General features: G+C 35.5%; 2 protein-coding genes across 4 annotated transcripts; one reads left to right on the top strand and one right to left on the bottom strand.

The window, feature by feature from the left end:
* The first annotated feature begins 1,090 nt into the window (after positions 1–1,090).
* On the top strand, positions 1,091–5,357 carry LOC125837380 (glycine-rich RNA-binding protein RZ1A-like). Of its 3 annotated transcripts, none has more exons than XM_049516513.1 (4): positions 1,091–1,214; positions 3,069–3,200; positions 4,516–5,058; positions 5,152–5,357. In XM_049516513.1, the coding sequence occupies exons 2-3, from the start codon at positions 3,090–3,092 to the stop codon at positions 5,047–5,049; spliced, it is 645 nt and encodes a 214-aa protein (XP_049372470.1). In that variant the 5' UTR covers positions 1,091–1,214; positions 3,069–3,089; the 3' UTR covers positions 5,050–5,058; positions 5,152–5,357. The 3 variants fall into 3 exon arrangements, with proteins under 3 accessions (XP_049372470.1, XP_049372472.1, XP_049372471.1); XM_049516515.1 differs by having other exon boundaries at positions 4,516–5,066; XM_049516514.1 differs by having other exon boundaries at positions 1,105–1,214; positions 3,072–3,200.
* A 7,746-nt stretch (positions 5,358–13,103) lies between these two features.
* Positions 13,104–25,619, bottom strand: LOC125837350 (BRASSINOSTEROID INSENSITIVE 1-associated receptor kinase 1-like). The gene is made up of 11 exons (XM_049516484.1): positions 25,111–25,619; positions 24,034–24,166; positions 23,885–23,956; positions 19,611–19,754; positions 17,898–17,969; positions 17,730–17,801; positions 17,565–17,644; positions 16,940–17,071; positions 16,519–16,860; positions 14,765–15,159; positions 13,104–13,758 (listed from the first exon to the last, which is right to left on the bottom strand). The coding sequence occupies exons 1-11, from the start codon at positions 25,196–25,198 to the stop codon at positions 13,441–13,443; spliced, it is 1,848 nt and encodes a 615-aa protein (XP_049372441.1). The 5' UTR covers positions 25,199–25,619; the 3' UTR covers positions 13,104–13,440.
* Between the last annotated feature and the right edge of the window lie 874 nt (positions 25,620–26,493).

Genomic DNA, 26,493 nt, shown 5'->3' with positions numbered 1-26,493 from the left:
AATTAATAAAAAGCGACGGACGGCGTGACTTTTTTAAAATTAATAAATAACTGTTTTTAATAAAAAGTGACGGACTGCGTCACTATCTATATAAAATAATTAATTAGCAAAAATACGCGAAAAAAAGCGACGGACTATGAGACGCTGTCCGTCGCTTTTTAAAAATGTTTGACTTGATATTTTGACCAAAAAGCGACGGACTAAGAGATGCCGTCCGTCGCTTTTTAAAAAAATTAATTAATAAAATAAAATAAATTAAAACGACGGACAGCGTGGTTATTGTTTAATTTATAAATAATTATTTTTAATAAAAAGCGACGGACTAAGAGATGCAGTCCGTCGCTTTTTGTAAAATAATTTTAAAAGTAATTATTTTAATTAAAAAGCGACGGACGGCATCTCTTAGTCCGTCGCTTTTTTAGAGCGACGCCGTCTGTCGCTTTTTCTTCCGTCGTTTTTTAGCAGATTTTTAATAGTGAAACCCTAATTATAACATTTTACAAACCCTATTACTTTAATCTCAGTATTACTTAAAACTCTAATTATTGTTTCATTCTGTAATTGCAAGCACACTTCTAACTTGAATGTGCCAATTGCCTAGACTTGCTGAAAATCGATTGTTACTTTCACACTTTTTCTTTTGAATGTGTCTAGTGTCTAAACTTGCAAGAAAAATGATTGTTACTTTTATGATTATTACTTTCATGCCAAATGCTAGAAAAATCATATGGTTTATATGAAATTTTTCTTATTGTGAATATTAATATATGAGTATTTTTTTATTGGTTAAATTGAAAACCGAATCGTTAAGTATCATAAATCGATTAACCAAAAACCGATAAGAAATATGTTATTGATTTGGTTATTGATTTGACGTATTTACAAACCGAAAACCGATAAATCAAACCAATAACACATAAAATCGAACCGAACCAATCGATGAACACCCCTACTAGATGGAGAATGATACAATCTATCCAAATAATATATTTATTAAAATAATATAATACAATACAATACAATACAATACAATATATTATGAAATAATAGGTAACAATCGTGTATATAGCGATCCTTACGGGTCAAGAAGGATGAGTGCAAGATGGAATAGATCCTCCTACATCTCTATGCATATTAGCCCTAAATATTCCTTCCTCAGTCCTCAAACGCCTAAAGCCTTCTCTCTTCCTCCTCTGCGCCTCTTCACTCTTCAGGTATCAATCAATCTTTAATTCTTCAATAACAATAGCTAGCACTTCCTTTTTTCCCATATATTCGAGTTTTTACTTGGATTTTGTTGCTATTTGTGTATTTTTTTTGACTTACAAATGTTTGATTTCTCTTTGTTTGTCAACAAATTCATATTTATATGTTTCAGAAGAAAAGGTCAATTTTTTCTTTCTCAGTTCTGCCATGTTTAGTCTGTTCAATTTGTGCCTCAGGCTGAAAGATGATGCATTTTTTGTACCCGAGATATCGTGTCAATTCGAAAGAAAGGCGTCCATATTCTGCTGTTCCATATCTAGTATTGGTATCAATTTTGATCCATAAATGTGCCCAATCTTGAATGGGTTGGTTTCATCTAGTGTTAATATAAGACTAATATGGGTTCCCCCCCCGGATCAACCTGCTCAAATGGTTGGTTTCAACTTGGGCTATATTACCTGCTTAAGAAAAAATGATTTTGAACTTGCGATATAATTTTACTTTATTGCGAATAAATAGCTTTTTTTGCAACTCAATAATAAGCTATCTTGCCTGGACTCTTCAAAATCCTTGCCGAACCCATGTTGACAACTCAACATGGGTGTGGGATCCACACCTAACTTGCTCAACTTACCTTGAGTGCTTTGATAACATATATGACTGCAAAGTATAGATTGATTGGGTATTTGGTTTGTTTTTGGATTTATATCACATATATAGTTATATAAAGTATGAGAATGTTTTGCTTATACCACATATCTTATGAAGTAAATATTACGTGCTTATAAAGAATTAATTTTTTATTAGTTTTAGTTCAATAGCTCTAATTAATCGAGATATATACTTTATATGTTGTACTGTACATTTATTAGTTGTACCCCAACACCATTATCCGCACTTGGCTCCATATATGGGATGAAGAATCTGACCTTTAGATCTGCACTAATATTAGGTACCCTCACCTGAGTCCAAGCAACTTAGGTTATGAGTGTGTGACCCACTGCTCATCCGTTCCTACAAAATATTTGTGATCCAAACAAACTTGTGATAGGTTGAATCATTGATTGGTACATTCCATTTTAAGCCATCCATTTAAGAAACACGAATTCCTTTCCTTATGATTCAAATATTGTGTTAATAATGAAACTTTGATGTAATGATAGTTGGGTGTAGGCAGTACTGGGTAAAGCTTTTTTTTTTTTTAATGTTAAAAACAATGGAATATTGGTTGTCTGCAAGCTTTTGCATTCTTTTTATTTCAGAATGTGATTATTGGGAATGATCGTTTGGGCTTGGCTGCTTTACAGTCCAATAATTGTAGGTTCTACAATAACATTTTATAAGACAGGAGTGAATTCTTGTTTGAACTTTGCTGCACCTACTTTCAGCCCCTTTTCTATTTGCTTGTAGTCTTCAACTTTTTGATTATATTATTCCACATTCAATTTAGATTTCTAGAAGCTTCATTTTGCAAAACTCAAAACTTTGTACCGAAACAAAGTGTCATAGCATTGATGAAAATTACATAAATGAATAGGATAACATGATATGTATGTTCACAGCACATATTTGATAAGTGGAGGCATAATATTCTTTTTAACTAGACCAAAGCATGATACTTTTGTCTTGTAGTCTCTACATCTTCAAAATAAAATTTGTCCAATAGATCAGTTATTAGGAACCCACGCCATTGATGATTACTTGAAACACTTTTTAATATGTCTTTTTGAGACTGAATGTCATGTAATGAAAAGAACATTATGTTAATTTTGCCTTGATGTTTTCCAGCTCTGGTTCATTCTTGATTTTCCTCACCCCCTCTCCCCCCTTCCATCTTTCTCTCCATATATTTTCCCTTTCAGTAGGAAAAAGCTGATTGAAAAATGGGGGAGGATGACGAGTACCGCTGTTTCATTGGTAACTTATCATGGTCAACATCGGATCGAGGGCTAAAGGATGCATTTAGGAAGTTCGGCAATCTTCTTGACGCCAAGGTAACAATTAGTTATTCTTTACAGGTTGTCTTCTTATTCTTCTATCTGTTTGGGCTTCTTTCTCCCACCCCCACCTCCAATGCCCACACAACTTGTACTTCTGTTGTGCAAACTGTTAGGTTGGTCCATTCTTGCCTTTTTAATGCCTCCCCTATAAGAGAAAGTGGTATATTTAATATTTTGCTGGTATAATTTCCTTTCCCCATGCCTGTTTTTGCTGAAATTCATAGAAACTATTTGTTAAACTCTTTTGAGTTAGTTTCATTCTAATCATGAAAACAGTTTTTCCAAGAGCTCTTGCACATTGATTGTTGTAGGATGTTATGTACTATTATTTTTCTTATTTACACATAGTGCTGTACTCCCTTCTCATGCGCAAGGGAAAATCAAAGAAAAATGAGGTTTCCCCTCTGAATGGCTGGAGGATCTTTTTTAAAGAGCGCTAAAATGCAAAATGAGCAGGAAAATATATGCTCAACCGCCGCATCAAATGAGTAACTACTTATTGAAAAAAGAAGAAGTAAATGTGAGTAGTTACAAGAGCTTGCTAGTCTATTTATAAGTGAGATGCCCCCATAGTCTTTTTGATAAGAGTGTAGCTTTGTATTCATTGAATAGAAAAGCTGTGCATCCCACATACAGTCTGGGAATTCTGGAAAAAGCATCAGTTTCCTTTCTTAGATTAATGGAAATCCTACAAATCAGTGGTCTTAGCAAGAACTAATAACTAACACTCCAAAGCCTGTAGGATAGTTCATCCTAATCATAACTGGAACTCAGGGGCCTTGTAGGAAAGAACTAAGTGCCCGTTTGGATAAGCTTATAAAAAGTAACGTAACTTATAAGTTAAAAGCTAAAAGTCATAAGTAGGGGATACCCTACTTTTGGCTTATTTAATACTTTTTTGGCCTAAAGGTGAGTGTTTAAAAGTACATTTTAGCTTTTTCAAACACCTCCAAAACTAAAAAAGTGGTTAAAAATCAAAAGTACCTAAATAAAAGCAAATCCAAACACCCCCTAATTCATTTTATTTTGGAAGATGCAATTTCAGCCACTGCATGAAACCATCAGCGACACAAAACATCTCACTGCAGGAATAAATAGTAATATGCTACAGTCATGTTGTGAGCACTTCACTGACAAATTTTGCAGAATACAGTTTGGATTCTGATTAAGTCTGGCGCAACACTGTGACAACCTCTTCGTCTTTTTTCCTTTTCCTTATTTGTTTCCCATTTTCTCGCACGTTATCTGGATATAGATTTTCACATGCCCCACATCTCTATTGTCTAAACTCTCTTTCTGTTTGGTTCAGGTTGTAGTTGACAAGTTCTCCGGCCGATCTAAAGGATTTGGTTTTGTTACATTTGATGAAAAGAAAGCAATGGAAGAGGCCATTGACGCAATGAATGGGATGGATTTGGATGGCCGTGCTATCACTGTGGACAAAGCCCAGCCTCAACAAAGTTCAGGTAGAGATTATGATAGTAATCGGCCCCATGACCGTGACCGAGATCGAGGTCGTGATCGCAGTCGCAGTGATCGTGAATACGGAGGTGGGCGGGGATCTGGTGGTGGAGAGTGCTTTAAGTGTGGCAAGCCAGGACACTTTGCTAGAGAATGCCCTAGTGAAGAAGGTCGGGGTGGTCGGTATGGCGGCAGAGATGATAGGTATGGTGGTGGCGGAGGTGGTGGTTCTAGAGGTAGTGGTTATGGACCTGAAAGAAATGGAGATCGCTTTGGAAACCGCAGCAGCAGGGATGGTGGTGGACATGGAGGAGGTGAACGATATAACCGTGATCGTTCAGGTCCATACGATCGTCGGGGTTCTGGCTCTCGCACTGGTTAATGCTTTAAGGTGCGTAGGTATTTTGGACTTTCTGATTTCACTGTATGATATTCATGCAATCATTTAATTGTGGTAACTAAAGTTTTAACCTGTCGGTTGCAGCTGAAGGGCTAGGCGCCAACCAAGCTGGATACAGAGAGTTTGAAGTATGTTTCATGGCATCTTGTTTCCTTGGCCTGTGAGAAGAAGTGGATTGATCATTTGAACTTATGAAACCTGGCACTTTAGTCTACTGTTCTATGTCCATAAATGTTCTATAGTATGGATTGATTGGGATCTTATGCGTGCTTAATTCACACTTTTGAATGCTACTATGGCTGCTGGTTATTTGCTTTGTTGGCTTGGAAAGTAGAATACTGTTGTTTGCTGCTGGAATCATAATGGTCTCTTGTGTTCACAATTGTACCTCTGAAATTTTGTGGTGATAGATGGGTCTGATGAATTGCCAGAAATGTGTATTGGCGATAAAATTTCTGTGGTACGTAAGCGTGTTCCTGTCAAATTGGGAAGCGAGGGTGAATTAGAAGTGGTTTTCCTGTTGTGTTCTCTTAGAATCTCTTAACAGTTAATGGGAGTAAAAACGGGTAATGTATTGCATTATTCCTCCATTTAGTCAGTTCCTAATTTGCAGCTTTACAGTATTAATGATGTTAACCTTTTGACAGGCTGACTTTATTCAAATGGCCTTTTTTGAGTACATGGTTGGGTCTCTTTGCTAGTTTGGGTGCATTTAAACGTAATTAATTTGAGAAAGTATTTTGGACAGCGACAATTCTTCTGCAAGTTATTACACCACTAATTGCTCTTGTGTTCGGGAAGGATTGCTGGAGGATGACCTTTAAGTTTCCTTTTAGATGGCAAGTTGTTAGATACTATTGAGTTCAGCAACAGAGGTCCATTAATTTTGTTCTGGTTCTGATGTTGCTCCTACACGGAGAAGGTTCTTGTTCGTAGTCGCAGTTTCCACATTTGAAACCTGGATGAGTGTCCTTTTGTTTCAAGTGAAGCTTCCTTTCCTTGTCAGCTTGTGGTTCTTGGTATTGCTTCGAAAGATGGTTCTGTTTTTCAATTTTTGCTGGAGGTATGGCTGATTTTGTTACCGGGTCCGAAAGTGGGTTGCTTATTTGAATATTTAGTACTTCATCCCCTTTTTTTTTTTTTTTTTGAGGTGGGAGAGGGAGTTGCCTCTTTGCTCAGTTACTCCTTTTTAGAAACATTGTAGAATTCTATTTCTTGTTTTGCTTTCATACCTGGGAACCCATTACCCATCATCTGCAGACAGATTTAGGAGTAGGGTTGAACCTTTAAGGTTCTTAAAACACTAATATGCTGTATTTTTTTTCTTTCTCAAACACCCATTGCCTGGTTGAATATCTCTATGTTTAGTATCCCAAATACTGCGAACGGAGGATTGAATATTGGTTGTATCTGTCTATCTGCCTCTAAATTATATACTTGCACCCTTGAGTACTTTAATTAGCCATGTCTAATGTTAGACTAATTATGGCTATCCTTACTTTCCATGTGTACTTTTTGGTCCAGGTGATGTTGTATATCTTTGTTTAATCGCCAACGAAGAAACTTGGCCAATAATGTGTTTTTCTACTTTATGAAGAGATGATGAAAAGTTAGTCGTTCGTCTGTGATATTAAACCTTACGAAATGTTGACAATCACAACAACTTTGAGCTTACCAAAGTCAAATGAATAAATGTTTTTTCGTATTTACCAAACATAAAAATATCTTACAAAACACGACATATTGGAGGAATAAAAGAAGTCTGCACTGCTTTTACAATCACAACAACAGCTTTGTCGTTCACAACTATTTGATCCTAATCCCTTATTTATCATCTACCTCACCTATTTTTCTTTCCTACTATAGCTATAGCCATCATAACACACCTGCACAAATCTGTTAAATTGTCAAATTTGGTGTTTTTAACAACCTTAAAGATCATAAAAATGAATCGTTCAAGAAATCTGATTTGAGAATATGCATGACATAGCATGATTTCATTAGCTATTGAGGGTATATCATGAGTTCATGGGATTAAGCATGTTGTGAAACACAAGTTCATAAATTCTGAGTTGTATATCATCTGAAGTAAGATTGAGGTCACTATATTAAAATTATTTTGCTTCTTATTCTAGGAACTGAGCATGGACGAGAATCAATATGAAGTGCATAAGCATGGGTTGATATGCGAGACATAAGTAGGGTTTTATAATGATTGAAATCTGAGGAATCACTATATTAAAATTATTTTGCTTCTTATTCTAGGAATTGAGCATGGACAAGAATCAATATGAGGTGCATAAGCATGGGTTGATATGCGAGACATAAATAGGGTTTTATAATGATTGAAATCTGAGGAATGCTCTAGAGTAGGAATGGATCGCTATCTCATCACAAGTCATTATGAACAAATCACTATATGATTTTCAAGACTTGTTTTGGCTCTTCACCCTATCATCTCCTCCTTGGATTCGAAGACGACATTCTAAGTCTCTGGACCTATTCCACACTCTTTAAACTAAACTATATTCACTTTACTCTAAAGGTTGGAGCATCACTAATCATATGACTACGTACTAAATTGTCTCTAATGAATCATATCTGCACATACTTTCTTCTAGACTTCTTTTTGAGATACTTGTCTTAACTTAATTCCTCCTGCCTCTATAGTCATATTTATGCAACCCCTACTCTTTGTGGAGTATAAAACCGCCTCCTCTGGCTCTTAATAATCTAGATTCTTCTTCTTAACCTGCTAACCTTACTCTTCTAAGTTCATATATGATTAACTAAAGGAAACTTGAACTTTATTGAGAGGCTCATTATCACCTCTCTGTAACCCCTTCGATCCAACTCTATAGGGTGATATAATGCTTACATTGCTCCTATTGGCAGCTCAAGGATACTAACTAGGTACATATATCAAGTCATAAACTTAGAGCCTCATACGACTATTACTATCTTGGATACAAATGTATCTTTCTGAGGCTTAAGTCTCTCTTCTAACCAAAGATTTTTCCACAACCTACTACCTCTCATAGGGAGCACATATACTTACTAGCTAGTTGTATCTCCACGCTCATTGAAAGCCTATCAACTTAAACTTCTTCACATGTTAACTTCCATTCACCTCCTAGACTTGATCAATATACATTAACGCGATGGCATACTCTTAAGTCACCTTAACAAATAACTCTTCTTATGATACTACATAAAATCTACACACATTCATTGCGCCTAATTAGCCAACACATAAGGGCATAACAACTTATTACTCACTTACTAGGTGCATGATCGTAACTACATACTTTACTCAATCATTATACCCACCCTTTTAGGTTATTACACTTCTAAATTCATGCTTCTAACTCTGGAAAACTCAACTACTTATGGCTCATACACTGTAAATCACATTATCTTTTGGGTGAAACACTACCAAAGAATTCTAAATCATACTCCCCCCTTAAAGGTATCATCTATTGCGAGGTTCCACAAGCTAAGGGGTATGAGAGCATATCATACTTTGGCTGAACGCACAATTTATGTGAACAAACAATGGTGCATCTTTTCGAATCGAATAAGGTTAAATGCACTTATAGGCTCCTCTTAAGCACTTGTGACCATAGTGAGAGGAATATGGAATTTATTGTTTCAACCGCCTCAAAGATGAGGCATAGTCAGAGGATTTGGAGCAACACATGAATCTACACAAGTTTCTTACGAGACCTTTGTTGCACGATCTAGAGTATGAAAGAAGGGAAACATTTTCTTAAATGTCTATAGTTCCTTTTTTGTAGAAGTGGGGCACATACAACCATAAATAAGATCATATTGATAGGATTTCATAGACTCCATAGAACACTTGAACTCTAGGCTCTGATATCAAATTTTTCATGCCTCGAGCCTACACCTTAGGTGTGGCCAACACTCGAAACCACGAATGACCCATGCATACCCTTGTCATGGCTGCCACTAATCTAAATGTATAACAACTGTGTGAAAGCTTTTAAATATGAGCATGTAATAGATTTAGAAAATAACTCAATAACTTTATAAATAAAAGTCTTGATAATAAAAATGTTTGTAAAACAACTAAAACAATAACTCAATAACTCGCCTATGAAACTTCTAATGTACTGAAGGTGAGTTGCCAGGACAAAACCCCTGGCTACCTAGATACTCTACTAGCAACAAATAACGACTACTAAATACTCTAGATGAACTACAGTCCTTCAAAAGCAAGGAGTCCTCATCAATACTGGAGGGAAGGTGAATCCCAATGACATGTCTACTGTCTATCCCGAGTACCTAAATCTGTATCAATAAATGATGCTATGCTGAATGACATCATTACATGAAATGTATAATATTTAAAATAATTGAATGAAACAACTGGGTGAAACTGAACATAATGAGTTGAATGAATAACTCTAAAGATAGACTAAAATAAGTTTACTAAATAGTATAAAATAAGATTTTTCAATTGAGAAGCTGGGATATGTTCTAAAACTGATTAATTAAAACATGATAGTTGAATACCTGAGATTGAGAAGAGAGCTACAAAAAATAGTATGCAAATATTTTTGAAGCACTTTTATCATCTGTCTTTGAGTTGAAAACATATCTAACACTATTAATCTGAGAAATTACCATATTTATGATTGTATAAATGGTAATACCAGTTGGAGTTGTAAGAATATTTATAAAAATTTTAAGTGGGAAGTTTCTTAGAATCGAGATACATCGTGTGAGCTCATGATGTCCAACAACTAACCTAGTTAGGAGGGATACTCTATACTTTTTTAGGGAATAAAACCTAACTATCTAATGTGGATCCACTACAGAGTCTCTTGGTATAAAGAAATTGATCGACTTGATGTGTGCTCGCTCAAATCCTACGGTGGCACATGGTTAAGAGACTTGTATTTTCTAAACCAGAGTCCTATTAGTGCTAAATAATCCCCCAAAAATAGATTCTCTTAGTATATCATGAAAATATATCTGAAATCATGTTGTGAGTCTTTGCTCAAAATATGTAAAATTGTATTACTTGTGAGGCCCAATGCTCACAACTATGTGAAATATACTGTTGTGTTGAGTTTTCGTGATAAAAGACATTTTTTTTTTGAAAATCATATCTAAGGAAAAGTTCTAAACTTTCATAAAAACTCTTTCAAGTGACTGAACCTTCTTTCAAATATAATCTGTGTAATAGGTATAAAGAAATTTCATGAAAATATGTTTTACTCATGAAAATAATGCATATGAAATATTATGATAGGTTTTTAAAAATAACTAAAGCTAAGAAGGATCCATATGGTAGAATAAATATAAACCATCACTAAAGAATCATCAATAAATATGAAATACAATAGTTTCAATAATATGATTCAACAATGGAAATTTCGAATTAGAGGGAGTTTGAAATCATAGACTTTAGGATAAAAACTCTACTTTTGATCTTACTAACTGAGTTCCTCACTATGATAATGTTTCATACCTTGAATCTCCCCAATTGAAACTCTAATGTTGAAGAGGAATCCCAAAAGCCCCTTCTTGAACTTTGAGATGAGTTCACTTAGAACCTTAGGTTTTGATGGTAGATTCTTGCTTAGGATACATAATCATTTGTTAGAATCACTTAGAAATCACAAGAGTATGATTGCCTTGATGTGGAAGGAGGTATAATCTCTTTGATAGATGGTGAGTCTTTCTCAAAACCAAGTCTTGAACTCTAGAAGTGAGTTCTTGGTTTTGCTAGAGATAAGAGGAGAATTTGATGTTAGAACTAAATATGAGTGTATTTATGTATTCAAACACCACCGTATTTTACCAGTGACTTAGCTAAATTTAATTTGCATATATCTTTTGAGAATTTATGTGTTTATTGAATATACTTTTTTCTCCCAAACATCAGGCTATGCGTGTGTATGATAAATAAAATTTTAGCCCTCATCTTTGCTATCACCTAGTGGTCTCACTACTTGTTGGGAAAACAGTTGTCAAACTTGATCAGAAAGCCCTAAAGTTTCGATTGCATCAACATATTCATACAAATTTCCAGGTGGCTTGTATCTCAAAGCTCATGGCTTTTGATTTCACTATTGAATATAAGAAAGGGGTTTAGAACAAAGTTGTTGTTGCTTTGTCAAGAAAAGACAAGGTTGAATTGTTGGCACTCTCATTGCTCACTCCTCATGATTCTTGACTAGATTAAATTAAGGCTTCTTGGACTACTGATCAATCCTTACGAGAGATTATTGCTAAGGTTCAGATAGTGTCTTATAAATCTTTCACTTGGCATAACAAGCAGTTGAGATGGTGGTTGATGTTGATCTTAACCTAAGGAGGAACACCACTACACTTTGGCATGACCCTACTCGGGGTGTCACTCGAGCATGGATGCTACAATGAAGAGGTTACAACCACTAGTTTATTAGAAACATCTTGTGTAGAATATCAAAGATTTCATTAATAGATGTAATATATGTCAGAGACATAAATGTGATGTTGCAGCAAACCTAGGGTTATTACATGTTACAGAATAAATGAGTCAGTAGTTAGTTTTGCCTTATGAGTAGTTAGTTATGCTGTTGGATTAGTTAGAAGCAGTTAGCAAGATAAGATTCTTTCTCATTTCTATATAAGGCATTGTATCATTACAGATTGAATCATCAATTGAATATACAAGTACACTTTCCGATGGATACTTAGACTTCACTGAGGGCCTGCCTAAGTCTAATGGTAAGGAAGTTATTTTGGTTGTTGTGGACAGATTAAGCAAGTGATGGCATTTCATGGCTTCTTCCCATCCCTACTCTGCTCAATCAGTAGCTCAGTGCTTCCATGGCAAGTTCTTTAAGCTCCATGGGATGCTTGTCACCTTGACTAGTGATAGAGATAAAGAATTCCTTAGTACCTTTTGGCAAGAGCTGTTTACTTTACAAGGTATTCAGTTACAAAGGTCTACTGCCTATCATCCTCAAACTAATGGTCAAATAGAAGTAGTGAATAGAATATTAGAAACATACTTGAGGTGTTTTTGCTCTAATTAGTCTAAAGAGTTGTTTTCCTATTTGCCTTGGCTAAATGGTGGTACAATACTACCGACCTTACAACTCTTAAGTGTACTCCCAATGAGGTTCTATATGGACATAAACCTCCTATCCATCTCCCTTATTTGGTTAGTGAAATTGTCACTTATATGGTGGACAAGTCCTTTAACTGCTAGTGAATCCATTATTCAGCTTTTGAAATTCCATACGCTCATAGCTCAGTAGAGACCGAGGGATACAACTAATAAGCATAGGTATGATATAGGTTCTTTTCAGAGGGAGATTGGGTCTACTTGAAGCTTCAGCCTGACAATTTTTTGTTGTTGTGAGGACATTTCCTAAATTGGCTGCTAAATATTTTGGCCCTTGTGCTATTGATGCTAAAATTGTAGCAGTTGCCTATAGGTTGTTGATAGCATCTGATGTTTTTATCCATCCAGTTTTCCATGTTTCACAATTGAAGAGATGCCTTTGAGGTTCCAACAATCATCAACCATCCCACAGTCTTTCATATTTCCATCCCTTATTGACATGTCCTTAATGTTGTCCAAGAAAGGAGATTAGTGAAGAGGGATAAACAAAGTTGTTGGCCAAGTCTTGGTGAAATGGTCTGATATTGATGCTATCAGGTTGCTTGGGAATATGTATCAAAGTTGCAGCACAGGTTCCCTACATTTCATCCTTGGGGTAATGATACAAATCTAAGCAAAGTTTAAAAGTAAACTAGCTGAGTTGGAAAGTTAGATAGGTGACATGACACATTAGTTAGAAATATTTAAAGTCGTTAAGACTGCAACCATTAGATTTCCAAATTTCAATTACTAGTTTTCATTTCTATAAATGTAGCCATTACATTATAGCATCTGTATAATGTTTTATTGGTCTATAATACTACAAAATTCAGCCATCAAGAGGAGGTGACAAACTGTCACTGAACATGAAAGAAACTATGATTACTTTAAGTTTACAAAGTGTTTATTCTTTAACAAACGCCACTCTATCTGATACATTAGAAAAAGAGAAGGTGCAAAGATGCTTTCTACAGCCATTCCTGCTATAAGTTGATTTTCATGTTCAGATCTGTTGTAATGACCCAATCACCTATACACATTTGGACATAATCAAATACAATATAACTGACTGAAACAAAAAAAGAAGGGAAAATGGTATGCACAAAGATGACATATACCAATTAACCCAAAAAAAAGAAAGAAAGAAAAGAAGATGGCATATACCGATTACAGATACAAGGATACAAAGAGGATTTTCCCTCAAAAGAGTCGGTCCTATATGTGCTACCGGCAGAATAAATGAAAGATCATCTTGGCCCTGACAACTCATCCGGTCGGATATTTGAAGTGGAGTCAGCTATTATCCAATCAGTATGGTGGTGGTGGACATGGTTGAAATCTTGCCGGAACATCTCCTCCTTTTGCCATTCCTCCCACCTCTCAGCAAGGCCATCACCTTCAAGCATTCTTACAACTTCTGACATCTTTGGACGTTCCGTAGGCGTACTCTGCGTGCAAAGTAGAGCTACCTGAATAAGCTGTTCCACCTCTTCTTCATTGTAATTACCTTGAAGATCTGCATCAACTAATGTTTCATATTTCTTGTCCTTCAGGAGTCCCTTCACCTGAATATCCAGTGGAATGTTACAAGTCAAATAATAGCCATGCATGCAACCATATGTGCCATCTCTAAGAGCACAGTCACTAGAAAAGCTACTAAGATCTGAAGGGAGACTAAAAAAACAGCACATCAGTGCATGAGGCTCAAACACAGCCAAGTGTTTCTGATTGACATTAGTGGCATTGCTGTCTATTAGTGTTCATGTTGCTATTACAGTTTTTGTATCCATCAGAGACACAAGAGGTTCAGAAAAGCTTTTATTTTTAATAGTCACTTCCTAACAGTTTGACCATCTCCTTTTCCTTCTCCAGGATGGCGATCCCACATAAGACTTGCCTTTCTCAAGGATGCTCCTGAATGAGTACCTGTCCTAAAGTATACTATATCTACCCCCGAATACAACATGACTGAAGTGACATTAATATGGCAGTTGCAGATACACCTTAGCTTATTTGAATGAAAATGAAAAAAGTATATTTTTCTAATCTTCAGATAGCATCAGAAATGAGAAGTGGAGATGCACATTTTCTAGATTAGTCACAAATTGAGGGGACGAATTTGGCAACCTAACTGTTGAAGCACCTGCAAGAATAAGATAATGAAAGTAATCCACTCTAATTATAACCTACATGCTCGTGCAATTTTAGCAATGAATGGTTAAATCCTCCTGAAACATCTAAACCTTTTTAAAAAAAAATTACTCACAGGGAACTGCAACGAATGTTACTTTCACACCACAAAACCACAATAAATAATAAGCAACGATGCAGGTCTCGTACCACACCATTTCTTCAGGATGAGCACATCAGTGTTCAACAAATAACACTACAGTAGAAAAAGACATCAAACTTTGACTTATAGAAGAGAAGAGAGAGTTGACTTGATCTTTTCAGAACATTCCAAGACTGTTCAATGATAGCAGAAGTGACTTGATCTTTAAGCAAATCCAAATTGCTGATTGATAGCAGAAGCAAAGTAACTTAAGCATACAGGACAGTATAAATGCTTACCCAATCTAGCAGCATGACATCATCATCATTCGCAAGTCGAGCAAGATCAAAAGCCCTTTGCCCAGTTATGAGCTCTAGAAGCATAACCCCATAGCCAAACACATCAGTTTTCTCAGAAGATTTACCAGTAGATAAATATTCAGGGGCAATATGCCCAATTGTACCACGTACAGCAGTGGTAACATGAGTATCCTTGTAGTCCATGAGTTTAGCTAACCCAAAATCCCCAACAACTGCTTCAAACTCCTCATCCAACAAGATATTTGCGGCTTTGACGTCACGATGAATAATTTTAGGATCACAATGATCATGCAAGTAAGCAAGGCCTCTTGCAGATCCAAGTGCAATACGCTTCCTTTTTGGCCAGTCAAGTGGGGGCTCTGATTCAGGCCTCTCTAGAAAAATGTAAATTATCCCATGAGCATAAATTCAAGCTATTCAGCAAACTGGAAACAGGTTCCTATTTAAGCTTGAATAAGTTATAAAAAGAAAACTGATCTTTTTGGGTCAATATCACTCTAAATCATGAAACGCCAAGTCATGAGGCATTACTTATCCAGTTTCATACAATAATAAAAATATGAATTCTCTTTCAAGACATTTAATTTTTTTGACTTTCAGATGTGCTCATTAAATAAATTTTATCATGACCTGCAGTCTCTATATTCAGTAAGATATCAAGGATAGCACCACTTGTGAAGTTGGTCCATAGAACACAAGCAAAATCATAAACAACATTGACATCTTGTTAAATATACATACCCATCATGAGAACTCATAAAAAACTCAATCACTATAATAACTAATAGCACAATGAAATTGATGTGAAGATTCCACCACTGGCTTACACTTCTGCAGTAACTTTTTCAAATTTGTTACAAATTTATGAAAGAAAAGTTAAAAGACTAAAGGCTTATCATTAACATTAGCTATTGGCTTTTTTTCTGTGGTTAGACCAGCTATGTTGTAACGTCAGAGTGTTGGCCAGTATTTAGAAGATGAAAGTGGCAGAGATAAGGATGTTGCGATGGATGTGTGGGTTTACTAGGAGAGATAGGATTAAGGATGAGGATATCCAAAACAAGGTGGAAGTGACATTGGTGGAAGACAAGATGCGGAAAGTGAGGTTGAGATTGTTTGGACATGTGATGAAAAGATGCACGGATGCCAAGGGCGGAGGTGAGAGAGGTTGGCTATGGATGGATTTAGGAAAGGTAGAGGTAGACCGTAGAAGTATTGGGGAGCGATGATTAGACACAGCATGGCGTAATTGCAGCTTACCGAGGACATGCCCTTAGATAGAAAGCTGTAGAGGACACAAATTAGGGTAGAAGATTAGTAGGTAAAAGTACATCCATACTAGTAGGTAGGAATGCATTATATTGTTGCCCTTACTAGTAGTTGTAGTACTATGCTTGTAGTTTCTTGTTCTTCGATTTTTGTTGATATTTGATGTTTTATGTAGTTCTATTACAGTATTACTTTGTTGCAGTACTGTTTTGATACTATCTGTTGTTTTTGTTGCTATCTATTTTCTCTTGTACTTCAATTATGTCTTTTTCTAGACTATTTTTGTCTTGAGCCAAGAATCTATTGGAAACAACCTCTTTACCTGACATCTGAGGTAAGGTCAGCATATGCTCGACCCTCCCCAGACGCCACTTTGTGGGTATGTTGTTGTTGTCGTTGTTGTGAGCCTGCCTAAAGGTGAGCAAAAAGTAGAGGCAAGCACATGAAAATTAAAAAAGAGATACCTCTTAAACGTGATGCAACACTTCCATTCTCCATGTACGGATAAACAAGCACCCGCTCAGTGGGTGTCATGCAAAATCCCCGTAAACGAAGTAGGTTTCGGTGTACAGCCATGCTGATCATTTCTACTTCTGTCTGAAACTGTAACTCTCCACCTTGAGTACGTTCCTCTTTTAGTCTTTTCACTGCAACTAAAGAGCCATCAGCTAACCGGCCCTTATAAACCTTACCAAATCCACCTCTACCGAGTATATTTCTGTTGCTAAAATTATCCGACGCAACTTGTAGTTCACGCAAGGAAAACCTTTTGAGTTGTCCCAGATGAACTTCTGGATCCTCCTCAGCTGCAAAAGCAGTTATAATGAGTGAGAACACATCAAGTTGAAAGTACAATTAACTCAGATTCAATGTGTTTTGACAAACCAGGAACATCAAAGAAGTGGTCTTGCGGTTTCCTCCGACGCCACCAAGCAATAAAAATTGCAGGAGCTGCAAATAGAAGAGCAGCGCCTGCAGCAACTCCTCCAGCGATAGCTCCAGTTGCGCTGTTGCCCACTGAAAACATGATTGAGTTAACTTTTTATTTGTATGACCTAAATTTTAAAATACAGGCAATTCTAAAAAATATATGGTACTTTTGACACACGTATCACTCGAACTTCAGAGTTTACAGTAAATCTAATTTCCAACAAAGAAAAAGATGTTGATAGTATCTTCAAGCTTATTTGAATTTTTTATTTTGGAAAGTCATGAATGCTGGATAACCACAAGACCCCAATACCTGTATAATTGATCTAAAAAAAAGTAATTTACAGTGCCTACAGTAATGGTAGTTTTTTTCATAAAGAAAGTGCTTTCATAAGGGAATCCAGTCTGGGGCTCATCTCTTCAGCTTTCCCCAGGCAACCAGGCCTTTCCTTTCTTACCATTGCCATCTCCCCTTATTGTGAATAACTTAAGGGATTTTCATGAAAACTAAATTGGAATAGGGAAAAAGGAGAGGTAGCACAATTTCATAACAGCATAAACACAAATTATGTCAACAAACCTGAAGATGACGATGAGGGCGTAGGAGGAAGAGGAGGAGGTGGAGAAACTGGAGGAACTTCCAACTGATTATTAGCAAAACTGAAATATAGGTACTCAATCTTTAGATATTCACTATTGTAACTTCAGGAACAGAAGGAACTACAAATTTATGCTTCCAACACACCTTATAGGAGTAAAAAGTGAAAAGGAACCGTTGACTGGAACTGGTCCTGTCAAATGGTTGTTTGAGAGATCACTGCATTGAAAGGCAATGACAATAAGTAACCCAGAAGAACTAGACAACACAGACAACATACAGCATTGATAAATAAAGGAACAACTTTATACTTACAGTACTTGAAGTGCAACAATGGTGGTTAGAGACACGGGAATACCTTCATTCAAACTGTTATTATTGAGCCTCCTTCAATTCAGCAAAGAAAAAAAAAGGATAAAAGGAAGGTTGATCAAGAGTAAGCAAGACAGGAAAAGAAGTTCGTCAAAGCGAATACTGGTCTAGATCTCATTACTCAGTACATGTGCTAAATGTAGCGTACATGTGCTAAAGGTAGACAAAGACAAATACATTTATATATATAAGACTAGATACTCCAGAAAGATTAATTCCAATATGCTAGGAAAAACTTGCTGATAGTGTTTGCAGGTTGAGAATCACCGTTCATACGTAAAGTATTTTAGCAATGAACTAAATCCACAGGCCATTTTCCTGATAAGATGAGAAGTATCTCAGATTGTCACTTTCAGTTGAGCTGCACGGCTGTGAGTCTATATCGAGAGAGACCAAGCAAGCACAACTTTGTTAATCAGATAATAATTGAATACTTTTAGAATATATTTTTATTCAAGTTGGTTCATATTATTCTTAACATTTTATATTATTACTTATTAATCTCTGTTTGTCGTACAAAAAAAGAGTCCAGTCCAGTCACCTGGTCTTCACTCAGCAACCATACAGTATTTGGGAAACAAGAACAAGGTTTGCCAAGCATGTCAACTAACTTTCCACTACAGAGCAAAGACAGAATGAATCATACAGATGTATTCCCTGTTGACCTCTCAAACTACAAAGGTTTATTCACTGACAGGAGTAGTGATTTTCATAATGCTTCCACACATCAATTTTTTTGGACAGAACCCATCAATGTAAACATAACTAACAGAAAAGTTACAGAACATCATACAGATTTGCTTAGAGAATTAGAAACTACAACCCCATTTGCATGATTTAGCTAGTGTTTAACCATAGATTTCCAAATATTTTTGGCAAATATTATTTGTGTTAAAATTTGGGTGAAATTTCACCATGTGTTTGGCCATAGTATTTGGGAAACATATTTCACTTTTTTAGGAAATATGATTTATAAAAGTTTTAAAAACTATCAAAACTAACCATAAGTTTATATTACAAGTCAATTGGATCTTCGTTGCAACAAATAACAAGCAGTGTCCATGACATTGGAGCAATATGGTAGTTCAGAGTGAGTGCAACAAGCATCATTCCATACATCGTCAAGTAGACAAAGATGTGACTTTGTTATCCTAAGCCGATTGTTTATCATTTTCATCAATAACCATATGATCACTTTCATATTCACTGAATATTTCATTACTTTAGTGTTTACGTAAAAAATTATGTAATACAACGCCAACAACTACTATAGAGGGTGTTTTTGTAAAAGATAAAAGTTTGGTGTAGCATTTAAATTTTTAAAAGACCCCAAATAATGAGATTTGGCCCAAATACTAGTTTTTTCTAGTATTTGGGAATTTGGGTTATTTGCCAAATAATGGCAAATTGTATGGACAAACATTATATGCCAAATTTTCCCCCAAATTTTACTTGGGAAATCTATAGCCAAACGGATCCTTAACATAGACGCTGCTTTCTTGATAAAAATAAAAATAGAAGGTGATCATTTCTGATTTAACTAAACTTCAGATATATATGCTAAAGATTTGAAACATTGAAAAAAAATAACCAAACCGAAAAAGAAACAAAAAGAGAAGAAAAAAAACGGAAGGAAAAAGAATGTATAACTCGTACAGGAAGCGTAGTTTCTGAAGCTTGCCCAATGAGGGAGGGATAGGACCATTTAAGTTGTTCAGGTAAAGATCCAAACTAACCAACTCTGTCAAGTTCCCCAATTCATTTGGAATTCTTCCGCTTATGTTATTACTATAAAGTTCCCTGAAATTAAAAAAAGAGATCATTAGCAAGTTATTCTGAGAATTTGCAGACCATGCCGCTTAAGATGAGACATGCCAACTAACATGTGCATAATTATGTTGCACATTTGAAGTGTAAATTACTTCCACAAGTTACACTCTTAGGTAAACATGAAAAAAAGAACAGATGTACTAAAGGGTCGTTTGGTAGGGGTATAATTAATAATAGAACTGAATAGGGTGTATTAGTAATAATGAGATTAATTATGCTAGACTATTTTTTGTCGACTATTTGGTTTGTTGTATTATATAAATTGGGTATATTAGAATACGAATAGTACTGGTATTGCTAATGTCATGATTTACTATGTATAAGAATAGTATTGAATAGGGTGTATTAGTTATACATAGTTTGAGAACACTACGAAACAAGGGATTAAATAATACCAAAGCTTTTACCAGTACTATTTTCTCTAACAACTCCTACCAAACGACCCCTAAAAGCAATAGGTAAGGTATAACTATAGTGTAGACTAGTAACTGAGGAAGTTCCCCACCCAAACAGAGAGTATTGTGATTTTAGCACACAACTTCAGAATTTGGCAAGCAAATAATCAGGTGGTAGTAAACAACACCTAGATCAAGTGGCAAGTTAGAGATCTCTGGATTTCAAGATTCAGGGTTCAATTTTCCTGGAAGGCGGTTTATTTTTTACCTCGTGTAGATAACTCTGTAATTGAATAATTGGTTCTATTTGACTAAATTAAACTTTCATTGTCAATCTGCGCGAAAATAGTTCAAAACACCATTAATCGCTTCTTAAAAAATAGAAGAAAAGAAGCTTGAGGGAATAAGGAGCCAAGTTAACATACTTCATGTTGAGAGGATTTTATGTTCAGAGGATTCTACCACCACAAAAACTACAACATCAATATAATGGAAGCAGGATAGGTTATTTGCACCAACTTCCACTGGAGGACTGGTTCGAAAGGGTAGCAATGAGAACATTACATAGGGCAGTAGAATGAGCAAATCAAATATCTGTTAACATCACTATATAAGGTATTAAAGAACAATCTTATCAATTAGTTCTGAGCAAATGTACCCTCAGAAAATGAATACATGGTTAATAAAGTAAAATGAAAATTATTCATATCACCAAAACCATAGCCTAATGTGGGAGCTGCAGATAGAGATAGATGGAGGATTGTCCCAGCCTGTATTTGGTGGACTGTTTGGAAAGAAAGTAATGCTAGATGTTTTGAGACCAAGAGCTGTGATCTTCAAAAGATCAAACTAAATTGTCTCAGGCTTTTTTGCTTCTGGTGCAAGCAGATGTATTTAGAGGACACAGAATCCATTATAGATATCCTAGGTTCCTGTTAGGATTCAGATTCAGTTTTCTTACTTTTTTGACAAGCTGTAAATATGGTTTACAGTGCAACCCATGCACTGGGTCAATGAATATACACAAATGTTACCTTCTCAAAAAAAAAAAAACATAGCATAATGTTGCATAACTCAAATAGGATAAAGTGACGGACTATCTACTATGAAATAACGTCCCTCCCTCCAAGTATAATATAGCTTCTTTCGCCAGTTCGGTTACAAAAAAAGAATTTGACCAGCATTGTCATATAAAATTTAACTTGAAAAAAAGTAAAATAGAATAGTAGTTGTTACTGTCATAGAGTGGAGTGGCCTTCAGAAAATATCAAGCAATACTATTTTGTAGTAATTTTAATTCTTGAATACAAAAAAGCTTTTTTATTTAGTAAACGATCAGGTAAATTGGGACTAGAAGGAGAATCACCAGCCAAACTGGTTTTTTCTTTCATTTTCCGATAACTAGTCAAATTTGCATCTTTGCGATCAAAAGAATATCCAAGTACATGAACAGAAATGCATTGGTTCCTCCTAGAAAAATTAAGGTTGGATATTTTAAATTAGGGTGTGGATGATTCATAAAATCAACTTGATGGGGCAGTACACTTCTAATAAGTCGAGAAGCTACATGAGCAAATTTTTATGCACACAAAATTGACCCAAAAAAAAGAAGGTAGTGTCGGCATTTATTCCCACTATAAAGTATAAAAAAATGCTACTCTCCACCTCACAATTCTTCAACCAAAAGAATAAAAATTAAGGAACGGAGACAGACCTTGGAGTCCAGAAGGTTGAGGTTAAGTAGGACCAAGACAAAATATTTGGAATGCAAGTTCAGTGACGTAACACGCCCAATGTTGACGTGGAAGTGAGGCTTGATTCACGAGTTATCCAAGGAAATGGGGAAATAGACGATGATGTCACATTTCGTATTGGTGCAGGGTGAATGAAATGAAGGCTCATATTCGGAGTATTGCATGATGAGAAAGTGCCACCAAAAGGTAAAAAGGCAAATTTTACAAAGTGGTGGTTAAACCAACTATGTTGTATGGGAAAGAGAGTTGGCCAGTCAAGCACTCTCACATTAAGGAGATAAAAGTTGCAGAGATGCGGATGCTACAGTGGATATGTGGGCATATTAGGAGAGATAGGAATAGATATCGGGAACAAGGTAGGAGTGGCCTCAGTGAATGACAAGATGGGGAAGCGAGGCTGAGGTGGTTTGAACATATGAAGAGGAGATGCATGAATGCCCCAGTACAGAGGTATGAGAGGTTGGCTATGGATGGTTCCGAGAGGGGTAGAGGTACCCCGAAGAAACATTGAGGAGAGGTGATTAGATAGGACATGACACAATTGCAGCTTACCGAGGAAATGACTTTAGATAGGAGGTTGTGGAGAACACAAATTAGGGCAGAAGGTTAGTAGGTAGTTGAGCTTTGTCTTGCTTATCATTCCTTACTAGTAGTAATAGTATTTCTCCTATAGCTGCTTCTCCTCAAATTTTTGTTACTAGCTACTATCTCTTACACTTTGATTATTGCACTATTTTGTTGTAGCTACTGTTCTTTTTTTCAGAATGCTTGTAAGAACTATATTTCAAGAAGATACTTGAACTTTGCGGGGCTCCTATTACCCCCCTCTAAAAATCTTTGAATTGGTATTATTACATTCTTCTATGACCAGTCCCGATTTTTAAAATGCAAGTGTTTTTACGCACCAATCATTACTTGACACGTGTTAATTTATTTTAAAGAAAGCACTTTTTTGTTTTTAAGTTTTTCTTTATACTTTTTCTTTCTTTTTTCTTTTTCTCTCTCTTACGCTTTTGACTTCTTTTTATCCTTTTTTACTTTAATTTTGACTTCACTTTAAATACATCACCTTAAAAACATAGCCCTTAATGCTTATAATAATTGTTTGGGGATATTAAAAACTTATTGATACAACAACATACGTAGTGTGATCCCACAAAGTGGGTTCTAAGGAGGATAAAGTGTACAAACCTTACCCCTACCTTAGAGGTAGAGAGACGGTTTCTGATAGACCCTCAACTCAAGAAAAAAACAGTCCAAAGTAGTATAGAGAAAGAAATAACGGAAATGAAGAAGTTATGGAAAAATACTACAGACAACGGAAGTCATAAACAGATAAAAAATAATCGAAGTACAAAATACAACAAATAATAACCAAACTCAAAGGACGAGGAATTACAAGAGTAATATTACGACTAATAGTACAGAAGAATAAGTGAGACAACGCTTAACTATCTTTAAGTAGACTTAGTACTTCCTCAGAATGGCAATGTACAAAGATTCACTTTTTCTAATAGAGATATTGTTCAGTCCCACTAGTGTGTGCCTCGATTAATCTACCGAATACCTGCTATTTTCCACTAGGCCACCAACTCTTAGGCAGATTGAAAGAATTCACCTACGCTTGCCTCTGCAAGGATTCAAACCTTGTGTCCAAGGTTGTTACTCAAACACTTGGACTGCTAGGCCACCCTTTGGGGTTGTTCTGAGATTAAGTTGTTTAGGACAATAATAAATTTGTAATACAAAACCATCCTGGGGACTCAAAACACTAGATACTTCCTTCTGTAGAAACAAATATATACATGCTCATTTACATTTATGTTATGAATATTGATTAACACAATTATAAAGAAAATTAACTGATTTCAAGAAACATGGTCTGGAGCAAATCGAACAATCAAAGAACAGCCTTTAACATCCTTGAGACATAATGATTCAATTAACTTACAAGTACTGCAAGTTCTGGAGTTGGCCAAGCTGTGGTACCAGTTGACCTGATAGATTTGCATTTCCTAGATCACTGTGTTAAAAAAGCAACCAAAATTGACAAATGAAACCACAATATGAAAGGAAGAAAAAAATAATTGTGTAGCTTACACTCTAGTCACACTATTTTCATTGTTGCATGTTACATGGAACCAAGTACAAGGATTAACAAGGGTTGCATCCCAACTCTGTAGAACACTATTAGGATCAGCCAAATTTGTCTTCAGAGCATTCAAGGCATCACCTGTCTTACATAAAAGATGATATATCAGTGATCAGCTCAACACACATTAAAACCAACAATTTCGAAATATTAGCTACAACATAATACATCATTTGCCAATCCAATTTTTTTTTTCTTTCTTTTTTTTGGGGGATGGGGGCAGCCATTTTCAGGGTTTACTCAATTTTGTGCTAAAATTGTCTCCTGCTAGAGCAAGACGAATCCATAAATGTGTTTAATTTCTGCACAGTGGCCGCACAAAAAATTTTCACCATCAAGTACTAAAAATTTAACTACAGGAACAATTTAGGCTTAATATATCAATAGCCCTTAAACTTATTAGTAAATTTCATTTAAACGGTCGAACTACGACTTATTCCAATTGATGAACACATGTACAGTATTCCAATTGGACAGTTCCAATTCAAATTATGGAAAGTCATTTGCACGTATTCTCAAGTATCCGTTACCTAGAGAATAAGTTAACCACTAAAAATACGTCACCTCCTTTAGTTATACACATCAAGTAAAGCCTCAAGCATGTTCCAGTTTAGTCTGATGTGTATAAATAAAGGAGATGACATAATCTATGTGGTTAGCTTATCTACGTAATGAGCACTTGAGAATACACATAAAATTTGAACTGAAAGTGTTTAATAGGAACCCTTTATCATATGTTCAAGTACTCAATTGGAATAAGCGGTAGTTTGACTGTCTAACTGAAATTTAATGACAAGTTGAAGGGGTTGTTGATGTATAAAGCCAACAATTTATAATAAGCCTCAATGAGTAACCTGCAAAAGCTGTTAGCAACCTGTTAAGTAAGGTTTATAATCTGAGACTTGATCAATAAACTGCAGTTCAAGATTTTATGTAATTGGGATCCCATAACCACCCAATTAAAGATTCAAAACTCCACATATATTTTAGCAGTGATGAAAAGGAAAACCCAAAAAGAAACAAACCTTCAGCGTTACCGGCGACCATTGACAAATTCAAAAGCAGCCCAATTAAGCAGAGAAATACCCAGATCGCCAACACCGACTGATCCATGATTCCCAGTCATCCACACCTTTCTACAACTAAAAACCAAGATTCTTCATTGAAACCACCCCGCTAAGAAAAAGAATCCTCCACCCAATGGCACTCAGCTTCAAAAGTCAAACCCAAAAAAAGAAGAAGACTGAAAGCCCTAATCCCCAAAAAGTGAAGTCAATGCAGTAATGAGACTAAAAATGAAAGCAAAAGGGTCAGGGAAAGAAGGTATTTTTGTGGCTAGTTACAATTCTCTTTGAAAATTGAGAATGACAAATGGAAGAAGAGATAGAGAGAGGAAAGAAAGTTGGCACAAATTTGATAAAATATGAATTATGAAATTCAACGGAGGAATGGTGTAGGTGAAGCAGTCGTTGAAGCAGAAGAGAGTTAGTCAAAGCTTCATCTGCCTTTCACTCTTGGACTATTCTTTATTGGAAACATACAAAATTGCAGGTTGGATTATACAATTTTTTATATCATCATTTGGGAAATTACAAAAAATGAATTTCAAGTTTTCACACACATCACCCTTTTAACACAGTCACGTAGTAAGTAAACACACAAAGAAGTCAATCAGATTACACACAAAAAGTAATACATCAAGAAGTTAATGGAATTACATGCATTATATGGAATTTAATGAACACAGACTTCAACTGTTTTAATTTATTTGTCTGTTTTTTATTTGGCACAAACTTTAATAAAATAAAAAGTTTTTTAAATCTTATGATTTTAAACTAAAAATATGTAGAATATATCAAAATGTTCTTTAATCTTGTATTTTTATATATTCATGAAAAAAAAATAGAATTAAAGAGTTGTCAAAAAAAAAGAAGAGACATTCTCTTGGACACCAAAAAAAGAGAGGATAGAGTGTTGGTAGGATAGCCATATGTGTGTAAGCTATGTCTTAATTGCAACTCCCCTCTCTTATGCGTTATAATAGATTTTCTTTTTCTAAAAGTAAGTTGTTTATGGGAAGATACTCTCATGTTGTGGAAGATCGTGAGCTAATTAGCACACAATACACATAAAGTAGATAGCAGTGTTTTTAAAAATGTTTTTGGGGCGAGTCCTAGGGTGAGTCTCGGGGCGGAGCGTATTAAAAACGCTTTAGGGTGTAAATTAAAGACGTAGATCCATAAGACGTAAGTTCTAAAATTTGAGGCGTAAACCTCGAGCATATAACGTAAGTCTTGGGCGTAAAAACGTAGGTCTGAGCGTTTTTAATTTATTTTTTAAAACTTTTTTTGCTTTAAATCATAATTTTTATTATTGGTGTAATGATATTTCTCAAATAGTAATTATAA

Source organism: Solanum verrucosum, unplaced genomic scaffold (assembly GCF_900185275.1).
Source record: "Solanum verrucosum unplaced genomic scaffold, falcon-dt-bn FXZP01000147.1, whole genome shotgun sequence".
NCBI classification, from domain to species: domain Eukaryota; kingdom Viridiplantae; phylum Streptophyta; class Magnoliopsida; order Solanales; family Solanaceae; genus Solanum; species Solanum verrucosum.
Note: the sequence above shows the minus strand (reverse complement) of the source record. Positions and strands in the feature narration are given on the sequence as shown.

Excerpts from the sequence above, each read along its gene's own strand:
- LOC125837380 (XM_049516513.1), top strand. The coding sequence starts at position 3,090 with ATGGGGGAGGATGACGAGTACCGCTGTTTCATTGGTAACTTATCATGG. Across the intron at positions 3,201-4,515 it reads GCAATCTTCTTGACGCCAAG|GTTGTAGTTGACAAGTTCTC; the intron begins GTAACAATTAGT and ends TGTTTGGTTCAG.
- LOC125837350 (XM_049516484.1), bottom strand. The coding sequence starts at position 25,198 with ATGGATCAGTCGGTGTTGGCGATCTGGGTATTTCTCTGCTTAATTGGG. Across the intron at positions 24,167-25,110 it reads GGTCGCCGGTAACGCTGAAG|GTGATGCCTTGAATGCTCTG; the intron begins GTTTGTTTCTTT and ends TATGTAAGACAG. Across the intron at positions 17,645-17,729 it reads TCACTTTTTACTCCTATAAG|TTTTGCTAATAATCAGTTGG; the intron begins GTGTGTTGGAAG and ends CCTATATTTCAG.